The sequence below is a fragment of the Tachypleus tridentatus genome, chromosome 4 (genome assembly GCF_004210375.1).
Source record: "Tachypleus tridentatus isolate NWPU-2018 chromosome 4, ASM421037v1, whole genome shotgun sequence".
NCBI lineage: Eukaryota > Metazoa > Arthropoda > Merostomata > Xiphosura > Limulidae > Tachypleus > Tachypleus tridentatus.
The window spans coordinates 627,012-643,345 of NC_134828.1; the positions used below are offsets into that span (position 1 = coordinate 627,012).

At 32.0% G+C, this 16,334-nt stretch overlaps 1 protein-coding gene across 1 annotated transcript in view; it reads left to right on the forward strand.

Annotated features, from left to right (window-relative positions):
• Positions 1-15,831, forward strand: part of LOC143249992 (twitchin-like) — a 53,434-nt gene extending 37,603 nt beyond the window's left edge. Inside the window, exons 5-13 of the mRNA XM_076500626.1 lie at positions 707-988; positions 1,357-1,656; positions 5,656-5,958; positions 6,741-7,022; positions 8,749-8,925; positions 9,158-9,280; positions 9,762-10,061; positions 13,652-13,933; positions 15,764-15,831. Of these exons, the coding sequence (XP_076356741.1) occupies positions 707-988; positions 1,357-1,656; positions 5,656-5,958; positions 6,741-7,022; positions 8,749-8,925; positions 9,158-9,280; positions 9,762-10,061; positions 13,652-13,933; positions 15,764-15,831 (2,117 nt within the window). The remainder of the gene's footprint in view (positions 1-706; positions 989-1,356; positions 1,657-5,655; positions 5,959-6,740; positions 7,023-8,748; positions 8,926-9,157; positions 9,281-9,761; positions 10,062-13,651; positions 13,934-15,763) is intronic.
• The last annotated feature ends 503 nt before the right edge of the window (positions 15,832-16,334 follow it).

The window sequence follows — 16,334 nt, forward strand, 5'->3', positions numbered from 1 at the left end:
GATCTTATTGATTTATCTCTATAAAACGTTTTGTAAGTTTGTTAATTAATTACACCAGATTGATATGTTAACCATTCATTTTAACTATTTATGATTACTAAAAAGTAATCTTTAGAGAAACATGGATGAACAGATGTAGTATTTACAGTAAATTTTGAGGTATTTAATAAGTAAACCTTTTTTCTTCATTGCTACTTATATTTTGTATAAATCTTGCTATTATTAATCTGATTATAGTTTATTACAAGTATAGAAATATGTTCTTAAAGGAATTTAAACCTTAAAACCTCATTTTGAAGAACTCTGTTTATGTAAAAAAATAGTAAATTTTATTACAATTTATATAAATATTCTACTTACTATTATATTATATTATATTATTATTATATTATATTATATTATATTACACAACCATTGTTGTTTGTTTTTGTTGTTAAGCACAATGCAGTATTTATTCTGCACCCATTGCAAGTATGAAAACCTGATTTGTAGCATTATAAGCTCTCAAAGTTATTGCTGAGCCATTGGAGATAGAGATTCTCTGTTTTGAATGTTTTAAAACTATAAAAATACATTTTGAACAATGTGGGTGCAAGTAAAATAGGTAATTTATTTATTTTGATCATAGAAGTTTTTTTTTATTTTGTGTTGTTTGATACTGATATATTTAAAAAGAAACAAATACAATAATAAATTGTTTTTATAGTACCTCCTAAGATTGAACGACGTAGCTTAAGACCAATCACTATCAAAGCTGGCCAGCCATTTGAATATGATGTTAAGATTATTGGTGAGCCTTCTCCAACAGTCACGTGGAAACTTAAGGACAAACTTGTGATAGAAGGACCTAATATAACCATCACAAATGTTCCTTACAATAGTAAACTGACTTGTGACAAATCTCAGAGGAAGGATTCGGGAATCTACCACATAGTAGCAGTTAACCAGTATGGCCAAGATGAAGTTGAGGTTGAAGTTACTGTGCTGGGTTTGTTGAATTGCACCTATATGTTTTAATACATTGTTTTGCAGTGTATTGTAAGAAGTAATGCTCATTGAAACGTATATCCATGCTTCTTTATATTATTTTTAAAAATTTATAATGATAGGTCTTTGATTTTATTAGTTATTTTGTTTATGTATAAAAAACAAAAACATGATTTATTCTTCATTAATTGTGTTGAGATTAAAAAATTGTAAAAAGCTTTAGCTGTTCTTCACATAAAAGCAGTGGTACATGTGGTTTTTGAGTTAGTTGAAAAATATTTTAAATGTTTTTGTAGTAATTTTATTGTACTGACTTGTAATCTTTGATGTTGCCAATTTAAAGTTCATTTAGTTAATGTTTTGTTTTAGCTAAACCAGGAAAACCAGAAGGTCCCTTGGAAGTTAGTGACGTCCATAAGCATGGTTGTAAATTACAGTGGAATAAGCCTAAAGATGATGGAGGAGAGATAATTGACCACTACACAGTTGAAAAACTGGATCCAGATATTGGATCTTGGATGCATCTTTGTAAGAGCCATGTTCCAGAAGCTGAAGCTAGTGGGCTAACACCAGGAAAGTCCCACCAGTTCCGAGTTAAAGCTGTAAATAAGGAAGGAGAATCGGAACCTTTGGAGACCATAGCTCCTGTTATCATCAAAGATCCCTACAGTATGTCAAAATTTATTTTATAAAGTGTTAGATTTTAGGTTCCTTCTATCTACTGGGAGTAAAATTATAAACAAAATTCAAGGAATGTTGTTATTACATGTCCAGATTATTTCTCACTGAACTATAAAATATTTAAACACGTATATATCTATAGACACACACACACACATGTATATATACATACAAATAATTTAAGGGCAAGATATTTGATGATCTATTTAGGTCATTCAATCCACTAAACTAATACTTTAAAACAAAAAAATGTAAAACACTAAATCCCATCCCTTGTCATTCAGATATTTATAAAGCCTTCCTTGACGCTTCCTTAAATTAACTGCATCTATCACATCTGAAGGCTACCCATTCCAAATGAAAACCTCTCTGCAAGTAAAATAAAAGCTGTTTTAACTGAAGATAACTCCAAGAATTCATATTTGTGTCCCCAAGGTTTACCATTTTTACTATTAAGCATGTAAAAGGATGGTGCATCAACATCATCAATTACCTTAACAATCCTCTTGACATGAATTACTATATTTGATAATAGGACATCCTATAGAACTATAGAACATTCTGTCTGTATAAAATTCTGTCTAAGATACAGACATCTACCCATGTGCTTGCCATGAATGGCAACATATGAATGGGAGGTGAGGATCTCGGTAATTAGGTGGTGTTGGGGTGCTGCAACATACCACTTTGCCCTTGAATTCCTGTACACAGATGTCTTTGAGTTGCTCTTCCATGGTCATTAATCTAGTAAACCAACTGCCACTGTTGGACATGGTCAACAAGTGTCATGGATTTTATATCTGGTGCTAGTGGTTAGGTATAATACTTTTGAAATCCTGGCATGGCTCCACTGTATTGGTATGACAGTGTGGCAGCTACCCTTGTAGTTTTCCATGGTAAGTGGAGTCAGTGACATTACATGTCCAGGCTATTTCTTATTGAAATAACTTATGGATTTCCTGGCCCTTCATCTTCAGGCAGATTTTTTCTGACTAAGATTTTATTTGAAAATATTCCTCACTTGCTACATCATCTTAAACAGCTCTAATATAATAACTTATTTTCACTTATTTTTTATTTGAAATGCAGTTTAAATCCTTTTAATTACATTTTTTACTTTTCTCATATGAAGTGATTATGGTTTTTCATAATCACCAGTGATAATTAGCATGTCCAATCATCTCTCCAACTATTCTTAGTCTGTGACCTAAATATGAAAAGTCTTCATCCTCTTGTTACAAGTACAGCAGGGATTTCAAATTGACCTGCTATGAAAAAGTACATCATTTTCTGACATGAAGGGTTATGGGTCAAAGACCATGTCATCACATTTGTTGACTTGCATCCAAAAGTTTTATTGAACTATTATTTAATGAATTTATGTCATTAAGTTTGGAATCACATTGTAGATTACGATGCAAACTTTAACATTATATATGAGTTAATTTCTTAATTTGAAAGTAAATATTAAAAGAACACACCTAAATATAGATTTTAGTGAGCCACAGGGTATGTTGAATGTAACACTCTTTATAATTAGATGTTTGTGATGTCAGAATACTAAGTCTATAGTTTCATATAAATTATGAACTCATATTACTAATATTAACAAGCTAGAATATAAATTAAGAACCTGCTATCTTTTGCTGAGATATGGAATGTGTACTGAAACAAACACAGTGGCCCCATTCACCTCTTTTTATTTTTGAAAATGGCCCATTATATACACTTCAATGTATGGTATGTAAATAACCAATCGACAGTTTAGAATGTAAATGTCTCCTAGTGGTTGTTTCAGTCATTTTAATCTGTGAAAAGGCTACCATGTTCTTTAGAACCAAATTTTCAATAGGATAGGTTGTGTCTTTAGTCTGCTTGAAGTTTCATATTTTTTAAATATAAATACATCTTAGTTACTATGCTTACTAGTTGAATTCCATGCTATCAGTATAGTTATTTATGATTTTTTTTTTATATTCAACTGTATATATAAAGCCTAAGAAACATTGATATTTTCCATATGCAAAAGTTTAAAAAGCTTAGCAACCTATGTTGAGCAGCAACTTGGTTAAAACATCGTAGCAAGAAGAAATAGTTGTTTGTTTTACTCTTTTTATTTATTGCTCTACATGATAAGAAAATTAAGTTTAATAGTTTATTGCAAAATAGAAATCATATGTATATACATGCAATGTATAATAATTGAAATGTGACTGCATGTTACAAAATACTAGTCCATTAAAACCCAGTCACCATAGGGAAGACTAAAGATCACTTTTATACTATAGGATGCATAACATGATTGCACATGCACCACATCAATGCAAATTATGTAATGTTAGCTGGGCACGACTGGAAGGTCAGTATAATAAAAAAATATTAATATATAACGTTATGAGACTTAAACTACTTAGATTAAACATTTGTGTTTTTGTGTTATAATATTTAGTCATTCTAGTAAGAAAAAAAAAGCATAATTTATATTTATTTCCTAATTATTTTATGATGGTTACCAGGTTGGTCAACTGACAGATCCCACATAATTAGGGTATAGAAAATAACATGAATTATAAAGTATTACTGAAAATAAATGTATTCAGGAGGTTTTAGAGATTCAGCAAATAACATTTGAGATTTTTGGCATGAAGAATAGTTTTTTAAATCACAACATGATATCACTTTCCACTCAGACTAACAATGAAACAACATGATATCACTTTCCACTCAGACTAACAATAAAACAACATGATATCACTTTTCACTCAGACTAACAATAAAACAACATGATATCACTTTCCACTCAGACTAACAATGAAACAACATGATATCACTTTCCACTCAGACTAACAATGAAACAACATGATATCACTTTCCACTCAGACTAACAATGAAACAACATGATATCACTTTCCACTCAGACTAACAATGAAACAACATGATATCACTTTCCACTCAGACTAACAATGAAACAACATGATATCACTTTCCACTCAGACTAACAATGAAACAACATGATATCACTTTCCACTCAGACTAACAATGAAACAACATGATATCACTTTCCACTCAGACTAACAATGAAACAACATGATATCACTTTCCACTCAGACTAACAATGAAACAACATGATATCACTTTCCACTCAGACTAACAATGAAACAGACTCAATATTTTCACAAACAAATATTTAGTAAAACTATTTCATTAAAAGTCTGATTTTCTGTGTAAAAATAGTTGTAATATTTACTAAAGGTCTACCAAATTTTGTGAAGATACACATGATCTATCAAAAGTTATAGTGCAAATACTTAATGTGTGCAAATGTGTAGATGAACTCATGAATATTTTACTGAGCCCATCGTGAAAGGGTTAAGCATTTTAACATTTTGAGGAAAAGGATATTTGTTGTGTTCACCAGTAATGGTAAAGCAAGAGAATGCCACTACATGTCTAGCTCTCAAGTACACAACAGAAACAGTGATAAAAGTTAAACTACTTATCACTGGAAGCTTGTTCTAGCTGAAGTAGAAACTTCTTTTGGAGTTGTAAACAAGGTCATTCATATGGGTTGAGTTCTACAAAAACAATGCCAATTTCACAAGCTTCTCCCAGATCACTTAGCCAAAGACCATTTCTTGAAAGCTGCATCAGAGGTGTCTGGCATGTAACAATGGAAAGCACATCATCACATTGTACAATACGCATGACTACTTGGTTGGAGTGTCTGCAAGTGTGTGAACAATCTAGTACTTCTTGCCATGGAGAAATGCTGGAAGCTCAGATCAGATTGCAATGTTAAGTAGCAAACAGTTTTCAAGGGTGTATTTACTTTTAAATTATGGGGACTTTCAGTGATTTAGAAAATAATATAGAATAGTGTGTTTAACACTTTACCACAAAAAGTTGATAGTTTTTCAACTTTAAGCTTAAGAAACAGGTATAAAAAAGGAATTTTAATATAATTGTGAATGTTTTATTCTGGTCTAGATCCACCTAGTGAACCAGGGCGTCCTGAAGCAACAGATTGGAATAGAGATCACGTAGATTTGAAATGGAAGTCCCCTGACAGAGATGGTGGTACTCCCATTACTCATTATATCATTGAAAAGAGTAAGAAAGGCAGTTCAGTATGGGAGAAAGCTGCTGAAGTACCAGGAGATGCTTGTAAAGGAACTGCTCCTTTCCTAGAAGAGGGAAAAGAGTATGAGTTCCGTGTAATTGGAGTAAATAAAGCTGGACCTGGTGAACCTAGTGCAGCTTCAAAGCCAGTTGTTGCCAAGCCTCGTTTCTGTAAGTATTTTGTGACATAGTTTGTTATTGAACTCTATTTCAGGGATATGTACTGTATCTTTTATAACCCATCTATGATCTAACATAGCTTGTTATTTTACTATATTTCAGGTATATGCACACTGTTTCTATTTTATCAAGACTAATCTTGGTCATGTTGAATTTTGTTAAAGATATCTGGGATTTAGTTATGATCAATATCACATTATGGCTAAGATTTTGCTGCAAATGACATAACACTAACTGAGAAATAGCTTTATTCATATGACATTATAACTGTAAATTAGCTGCAATTTGTGTAACATTATAATGGAGATTTGGCTGTATAACCTAAAATTTTGATAATATATTCTTAAAAAGTTGAATAAGCTTACAATTTGCCTTGAACTTTTTTTTTGTTTTTTGCTTGGAAGTTTATTTATACATTATAGATACTTTAGTTTAAAATTACCCATTGTATCTGTTTAAGAAGTTAACATTGCATACCTGTAAAATATTTAGTGTTTAAACTTTTTCTTATAGAATTGTTTTGATAGTTTAAAGGTTATGTGCTTCAGATAAGACGAAAAGAGCATTAAATATTCTTTTAAAGATATAGCATCCATGATAAACAAAGTTGAAGTGACCTAGTTCTAGTAGCAGAGATGGAAAGGAAGACATTTTGAACAAGGAAGTAGCTAGGCACTCATCTTTGTTTATTCAAGAACTTTACATATTATTATTGTAATAAAGGTACAAGCTTTCAAAATATTTATAATAATGTACTCATGCTTTGGTCTCAGTGGCTCCTGTCATTGATCGAAAGAACCTCAAAGATGTGACTATTAAAGCTGGACTTTTGATCAAGTTTGATGTCAATATTTCTGGTGAACCACCTCCTACAGTAACATGGAACCTGAATGATGACTTCCTCAAGCCTGGCAAACATAGGCAAATTGAAAATGAAGAGTACAACACCAAACTGACCGTTCGACGAACTACACGATCTGATAGTGGCCAGTATACGGTTATGGCTGTGAATAATTCAGGAAGAGATTCTGCTTCTGTTAATGTTACAGTAGTAGGTAAGCCCATTTTTTAAAATAAAATGAGTTATCTAATGCAAGTGAAATTATAAAGGTCTATTGTAAATTGAAGAAGAGGACAATGCATATATGGTTTATTCTGAAAACAAATTATTATAAATTTCAGTTTTAATGAGGTAGATATCTGTGATGGTGCCTTGAAAACATAAATTCTAAGTGGCACAGTTAAACAAATACTGACAAGTTTAGTGTTTTAGGATGATTGAACACTGATGTCTGTCTTCTGAAATTACTGAAGTTATGAAGTTTATGTTGCTACACTGAATGTTACAGTAGAAACAAGTAAATTTTGGAGGGACTCAATCATGAAATAAAAAAAAAGTTTTCAAAAGTTGACTGAAAATAAGGGGTTATAGGTCCTGTTCCCCTGATTATATGATTTGTAAACTGTAATATATTAATTAAGATGAACATGACAGTTGTGTAACATATGTGTTAAAGAAATAGCCAACATTTAATTGTACACAGTCATTAGTTACAGTTCCAATTGTCTTCAGTTTCAAAATATAATATAAAAGTTGGTTTAGCATAATGATTTACTGTATGAAGTTAAAATACAGTAAGACTGGCTTTTTCTTTAATCAACTGTGCTATATTAAATTGCTATTTTGTTTGAGTTACAATAAAGTAAATTATTTTATTGGAGGGGTTCAGGACCCTCCTGCCCCCCTCCACACTTTTAACAAAAATTGGACAATAATAATATTTTTATTAATTTTCTAACAATATGTGATGTATAATAGATGTCAACTGATTAAAATACAAGTGTTCATCCATCATAAAAGAGGTGGAAATAACATAACTTATAGTGTTTAGGGACAATAAAGTATCTATTGGTCCATCTAGACTGTCCCATCATCTAAACTAGACTAAAAACTATCATATAAATAAATGAAAAAGAATAAATAAATTAAATAAAAACCTTAAAACTAACTGTTATTATTCAGACAGTTATCAAGTTTTCTGTTAAACTTACTTCAGTTTCCTGTTTTCACAACATCTGAAGGCAACCTATTCCAAAGGCCAACCACCCTGTTAGAAAAATAAAACTATCTTAGGTGAAAATGATTTTTAATCTACTAAAATGTGTATCTGTGTCCCTTAGTCCTACTATTTTAACTGTTAAGTATGAAAAAATAATGGTGCATCAACACTGCAAATTCCCTTTACAATCTTAAACACCTCAATCATATCCACTCTAACTTTTCTTTTTTTTCAAGAGAAAATAATTTCAGAGATCTTAATCTCTCCTCATATGATAGCCCTTTCCTCTCATCATTCTAGTAACCCTTTTCTGAACCAGTTCTAACAATTCATTGTCTTTACTAACATAAGGAGCTTAAGACTGAGCACAATACTTCAAGTGTGTAGTTTAAACAGTGACCTATAGAATGAAATTATAACATCTTGAGACTTGTAATTCAGTATTTCTGTAGATACGGCCTGGCATGGCCAGGTGTGTTAAGGCACAAGAAGCTTAGGTAAATATGTATATTAATCTTAAAAATGTGAAACCATCTGTATAATAAAAAAATAGTAATAATAAAATAACAGTAATAAAATAGAAATATAAACATTTTAACCAGTAACGTTAATAACAGTATGTATAGTATTATGAACATTGCTGTTTGTTTGTCTTTACTTTTATTTAAAGAAGTTTATTACATCATTAGTCTTAACTTGAAAATTTCTGTTTGTGATATAGATAAGCCAACCCCTCCAGAGGGACCTCTTGACGTTTTGGATGTTCACAAAGAAGGATGCAGATTGAAATGGAAACGACCGAAGGATGATGGAGGTATACAACTTGAAGGTTATGAAGTAGAGAAGATGGATCCAGAATCAGGGGTTTGGGTTCCTGTAGGGAAACAAAAGGAACCAGGTAAATGAGACACAGTAAAGGTATTCTGGTAAATCAATTTCAAGGTAGCTGAGCAAAACTGATGGTGATGTATATGTCTGACAGCATCATTAACAACTTTTTACATACTTTCAACTTCAAAATACTGTTTTGTATTGTTAAAAAATGAAGCATTGTTTTAATTCTTTGTTAATTATTTTTCTGCGATATTTATTTGCTAGGTATTGTATCTATTTCATTGTTTTCATTCTAGCTATGGAAGTAACAGGGCTTACTCCAGGCAAAGAATACAAGTTCAGGGTTAGAGCTTTAAATAAGGAGGGTGAATCTGAACCTCTAGAAACACAGAAACCTATTAAAGCAAAGAATCCATATGGTATGTTGGAAATTTTAACTAGGTAAAAATACAGTGTACAGAACATTACTTGGACTTACCTCAAAGTTTTTCTTTTCCCTATTTCCTATGAACTATTTGTTTATCAATGTAATATTATGATTTATAGATGTTGAAAATATTTAATTGTGATCTCTTTTTGTAACTATATTTTTTTAGTTTTTGTTTCTTGTTAGATTAACAAGTAAAAGAATTTAAATATGACATACGTGAAGTTTTTTGTGGGTACCTTAACTAGCAATTTTATGTAATTCAAACTGATGTTATTGTGATGTATAAATACACATTTTAGAGGATATTTCTAATTTTGTGCAAGTATTTTCTGAAAACCTTTGTGTTTGTAATTTTCATAATATTTTGGGTTACTTGCTGAATTTTTTTTTCACAATGCAGGAACAGCCTGGAAAAAGTGAATTTGGGGCATATTTTAAACACTTTGTATCTAATTTTACTGTACCTCTAGATGAGCCAGGCCAACCAGGAAAACCAGAACCAACTGACTGGGATAAAGACCATGTGGATCTTAAATGGTCACCACCTGAAAGTGATGGTGGTTCTCCTGTCACTTGCTATATTATAGAAAAGAAGGGTAAGTTTGGTGACTGGGAGAAAGCATTGGAAGTTCCAGCCTCTCGAACCAAAACTACTGTTCCAGATCTCACACAAGGTCAACCAGTGGAGTTTCGTGTTCGAGCTGTCAATAAGGCTGGGCCAGGAACACCAAGTGAAGCAAGCATGGCTGTTGTCACAAAGCCAAGGAGATGTAAGCTTCTTTAGACTTTTGTAAATTCCTTAAAATAATTCTTTTCTCTGTCTTGCATACTTTATTTTCGTAAGTAATTGATTCTTTTAAGTTGGTAAAAAATGTGAATTAATGTATTTATCAAATCAAATAGCTCTGTTAGGCTATATGTAAAAGTATTTAACTGTTACTCAACTAATCACAAACTAGATAATTGTCAAAAGAAATAGGTAAATGGTAATCTGGCATTTGGTTAAAGATTTGATATATATTTCTTCAGAATTGTTCAGTCTTTGTAAGTGAACACATTTCTATCAGCAATCTTTGTTATCCATGTTTTGGTCTGTTGCAGTGTAACAAAAAATAAATGTTGAAAATCAAACCAGCAAGGTTATATAGAGTGAGCATATCTATACTATTATTTGACAAAACTTTGGGCCCAAGCCTGCCACAACCAACAGGGTCTGGGGAGTAACATTGGAGGTTTGCATACAGACCTGACCCCTTGTATTTATCCCAGAAGCATTTTGTCATTACTGTGCTTTGTGTCTGTTTATGACTGGTGAACCACAGGACTGATTGTCATCAAACTTGGCACGTGCTTTGGGGAGTGACAAGGGGGGAGATATTTAGATCTGCTCGCTTTCTGTCACCCTTGTATGTTGAAAGAGTATGTCAGTTAGTAACAGTATATTTATGTGCTAGATATGAAATCTGTAGTTGTGAAAATTTTTGTAAAGAATCAACGGACATATATTCAAATCTCCTATATAAGTATATTCAATGGAAGATACTCTGAGATCAATTTTGTTTGATTAAAAAGTTAACTAAAGAATAATAACCATTCAGCATCAGTATTTAGAAGACAAACAATTATAAAATTGTTTAATCATCTAGCAGCTCATCTCAATAAAAATATTGTCATTTAATTCAGCAAATAAATCTTTTTTTCTTAAAAGAAGGAGAATTACAATTTAAACATGCTATGTGTTGTAGCATGTAGGGTAGGTGTTGTGTGTTATTCATAAACTCTGTTAGGAGAAGTAACCACCATAAACATGCTATGTTTGGTGACTGGGAGAAAGCATTGGAAGTATGTAGGTGTTATGTGTCATTCACAAAGTCAGTTAGGAGAAGTAACATAAAAATTAAACATTAGTGTGAAAAGTGGATTGAAAGAAGAGTAAGCAGCAATAGTGTAATTTCCATGCTACCATGTGTACTGGAAGTAAACCAGCCTCAGGAGAATTAAAAAACTAGTGTTTAATTAATATTAGAGTATTTAAATCTCATCCATTACTAGCACAAATATGTAATTGCTGCAGTTTTGAAAGAAACAGTGATACAAGGTGTTATTTACGTGAGATATAGCCAGTGTTGAGTGCAGTGATTGTTTGTGTATTGTTTATGGTGATTGCTGTGGCAAAGACAGTTCAGCCTATCAGCATGCATTAAATATCTTGGAAGTATATTGCTCAGGATTACAGTGCAAAGTATGGTAGTAAATGCCAACTTGTGCTATTTCAGTATTATTTATCATACTAAGTGCTAATTTATTTGTATTAATACATTTTTCATGATGAATTTGTATATTATTATGTTTTGATTAAATTTACACCAGGCTGGTGGTTGGAGTAACTTGTAATAGGATTTTAAGGTGGTTATTATTCTACTTTAGGAATGTTTAGAACTTTTAAGGGTAGAAGATGGCTGGTAATATTTAGTGGAAATACCTTTAGAGTGGTTTTATGTTATTTCTACTTTTGACTTTAATACGTCCCTTTAGGGTAACTGCCTTCTTACAACTGACTGCAGACAGTGAAAGGCAGTAAGAGTTGAGACACTGTGAATATAAGTGCTCAGCTTTGTGCCTCTATTTAATTTTCTATCACTGCTAACTGGTTTCTCATCTGTTCTTTGGATTTTGTCACTGATAGATGGGATATCTCCAGTGTTTTTGGGTGCTGTTACCACAGGCAGTCATCATGACCTTTGTATTACAACTGGAAAGTGCAATGAATTTTTATAAAAGGAAGCTTAAAACTATTTTGAACATGGGGTAGACAAAAAAAAAGTCGTCCCTTGAAAATATTGTTAGTTTGTAAAACTATATGTTTTTAGAACTCAGTCAACGAGATGTGTTGAAATATGATCTCAAATCCTAATTTTAACACTGGCTTCTTTTGTAAATACATGAACTATTTGTGATATTAGTTATGTTTTTTATAGACAGTTTTGTACACCTGCTGTAGTTGTTACATCTTCTTATTCCAAACTAGCTTACAGAATGGTCAAACAAGTTTCTATGCAATAACTGAATAATATAATGTAAGAAACTACAGTAGGTTCACAAAACTTTTTATGAGAAGATGTAACTAAAATCATGAAAAGAGATTAGAGATTATATCTGAACAGATTTTATTGAGTGTATAATAAAAAAATATATAGTTTTACATATTTTTCTGAAATCTAATTAAAGATATAACAAGTTAACAACATTTTCAGGAGGGGGGATTTTATTTTGTTCACCCATATATATAAATATATACATACACACACACACACACATACCACCATTGATAAGTAGACCAATTCCTGTGAAATTTTCTCAGTATTTCTATGCTTTACTGTCTGTGGAATCTCAACAGTTCTATGTTGAGCAACCTGTAGAATCTCTTCCAGGTTCTATGGGTAATTCTTTTCATTTTGGGGCTAAACTTATGTTATTTCGATAAAGTGACCAAGGAAGTTTGGTTGCAGAAGAATTCATTGAGAGTACTGAAAATACTAACACTAGTGACAGTGAGTAAATACAAACATACAAAATGAATTTAATATAGATGGTGAATACATTTGTTCTTAAATGAAAAGTCTCTGAGAATTATCATATTTTACCAGTATAAAAATGGTTTACACATTCATCTCTGATGCTGGAGTTCATGAAGGAAAATTATCAATGTGATATTATTATTTTGCTATTATTATATTATAGGAATTTACTGACCAGCAAAGTTGCAGAGTGCAACTGGTTTGTTATCACCCATGTATAAGGAGTGTCAAAATTATTAAACCTGTAAATGGTCAAACAGCCCTGTTTGAATGTTTCGGTAATTCTGTGACATTACCAAAAATACTTCTCATGCCAAAACTGATTTACAAAGTTTGAATGTTGAAAGAAGAAAAAATTAATTCTTTCACTTAGAAAAACCAGCATGCATCAGACCATGAGTGTAGTGTCATTTTGTAATGGATGTATACCTTGTGCTGTCACCTGGTGAGTGTTGTATATAATGTCTCAGTTATTTCTTCAAAGCATCCCCCAAAAATGTGGTACCTGCGAGCCTACAGAAATGTATGTCACATAATGAAAATGATAAATGCAAGAACAAAATTGTGACCATAGGGTAATGTTACAGATGCATGTCAGCTGTGGTGGGATGGCATTAGCTTGCAAGAAACCCCTGTGGACTTTTTTGGTATGTACTATTCAGAGCCCTTGTGCATTCTTCAAATGTAAAGGAACAAAATATTTATTTAACAGTAGCACATTGTCATATGGGTTTTGGAGTGTGTAATTGTTTTATTTATTTTTACCTTGGAATTTCTTCTAGTACCACCTCAGATAGAACGGACAAGTCTGTATAAAGTCCGAATCAAAGCAGGACATTCCTTCAATTTTGATGTAAATGTAATTGGGGAGCCAGCACCAGAGACAACGTGGAAATTACGGAATAGAAATGTGACATCCTCAGACCGAGTGAAGGTTGCCAGTGAACCAAATAACACTAAACTTTCTGTACGTCAAGCCAGGCGAGAAGACTGTGGAATGTACACTATTACAGCTGTTAATGAACATGGAAGAGATGAAGCTCAAGTAGAAGTTATTGTTCTTGGTAAGTGGATTTCTGTAGGCCTGATCTAAGTATCTTTATTATAGTAGAAGTGTTTGTTCTTGGCAAGTGGTTTTCTGTAGGCCTGATCTAAGTATCTTTATTATAGTAGAAGTGTTTGTTCTTGGCAAGTGGTTTTCTGTAGGCCTGATCTAAGTATCTTTATTATAGTAGAAGTGTTTGTTCTTGGCAAGTGGTTTTCTGTAGGCCTTATCTAAGTATCATTATTATAGTAGAAGTGGTTGTTCTTGGCAAGTGGTTTTCTGTAGGCCTTATCTAAGTATCATTATTATAGTAGAAGTGGTTGTTCTTGGCAAGTGGTTTTCTGTAGGCCTTATCTAAGTATCATTATTATAGTAGAAGTGTTTGTTCTTGGCAAGTGGTTTTCTGTAGGCCTTATCTAAGCATCATTATTATAGTAGAAGTGTTTGTTCCCAAGTGGTTCTCTCAGGTCTTATCTAAGCATCATTATTATAGTAGAAGTGTTTGTTCTTGGCAAGTGGTTTCTGTAGGCCTTATCTAAGCATCATTATTATAGTAGAAGTGTTTGTTCTTGGCAAGTGGTTTTCTGCAGGTCTGATCTAAGCATCTTTATTATAGTAGAAGTGTTTGTTCTTGGCAAGTGGTTTCTGTAGGCCTTATCTAAGCATCATATTATAGTAGAAGTGGTTGTTCCTTGGCAAGTGGTTTCTTTAGGTCCCATCTAAGCATCATTATTATAGTAGAAGTGGTTGTTCTTGGCAAGTGGTTTTCTGTAGGTCTTATCTAAGCATCATTATTATAGTAGAAGTGGTTGTTCTTGGCAAGTGGTTTCTGTAGGTACCTTATCTAAGCATCATTATTATAGTAGAAGTGGTTGTTCTTGGCAAGTGGTTTTCAGGCCTTATCTAAGCATCATTATTATAGTAGAAGTGGTTGTTCTTGGCAAGTGGTTTCTGCAGGTCTTATCTAAGCATCATTATTATAGTAGAAGTGGTTGTTCTTGGCAAGTGGTTTCTTGTAGGCCTTTATCTAAGCATCATTATTATAGTAGAAGTGGTTGTTCTTGGCAAGTGGTTTTCTGTAGGCCCATCTAAGTATCATTATTATAGTAGAAGTGGTTGTTCTTAGTTTACTATGGGAATGATCTATGCATCTTTATTATTCTATCTGCAAGTTTAAACATCTGGGTCATTTAGTAAAGTCAATTGCTTTTCATGAATTTTTAATATACCAAGGATTATAGGAATACTGCACCAAGGTAATCCATTTCTACCTTAAACTAAACCTTAATTTGAAAGTTTTATGAATTATTCCTTACCATTCATTTAATGCTTGTTGTATTTTATTTTATATTTCAAACTTGCATGCTTTACATGCCATAAGATTATATTTCCTAAGAATCAATGCTGTATACAATTTGTAATATAAAAATTTGATAAATCAGTTAGTATTTTAAATCATTCTTCTAACTTAGTGACTATATTTTTTCTGTAGAACTTTATCTCTCTAGGTATTGCCTTAGTTGGAGTGAACTAGTATTTATAACATCTTTACAAATAGAATAATAACATTTTAAACAAAGTAATAAAACACTTTTGCTAGTGATGTTATTTATTTCTATCACAAACAAAGTTTACTTCTAGAAGGAAGTTTAAAAGTAAGCATACTAGTGGCCTAATTTATATATAAATAGATAACTTAAATACTTTCTTCTGCACTTGAGAAATTCCTCATTAAAAAAACTATGTTTTTCTAAAGAACACTAGTTTATATGCTATTAGTGTCTGGAGAAGGTAAAAGTATGTGTTATTGTGTTGTTACTTTAAACTTACTGAAATATTTCTCCTCAAGATAAACCTTTTCCACCTGCTGGTCCTCTGAAAGTGGATGAAGTTCATGCTGAAGGATGTATTATCTAAAATGGAACCCACCAGGGATGATGGTGGGTTCCTATCGATCATTACAATGTTGAAAAATGGACACTGAATCTGGTAAATGGATACCTGCTGGGGAAACTGTTGGACCAGAAACCTCCTTGAAGGTTAGTTTCATTGCTTATGGATGTGCCAAAACAAATGGTTTGGTTTATTCATTCTTTTTTATAATTGTTTTGGTGTTCAATTCTCTGTTTTTCTGAGGTGGGAATATTGGTAGAAAGTTGTTTAATAAAGGTTCAATAAATTATTAAAATATAACCTTCAATTTAATTCATACTCATAAGTTCTCTAAAGTTAATATTAGAAAGATTTACACTTTCCCAAGTATCAAAAAGACATTGTTAGAATTTGTCTCTGAGTATTCCCTTAGTTAGAAGAAGTCAGCATGAATGATTTGATGTTATGCAATATTTGTTAAAATTTTCACTTATATTATAGATGGAATTTATTACCGTGATTTACCTTACAAAAAAAACTACTATGAG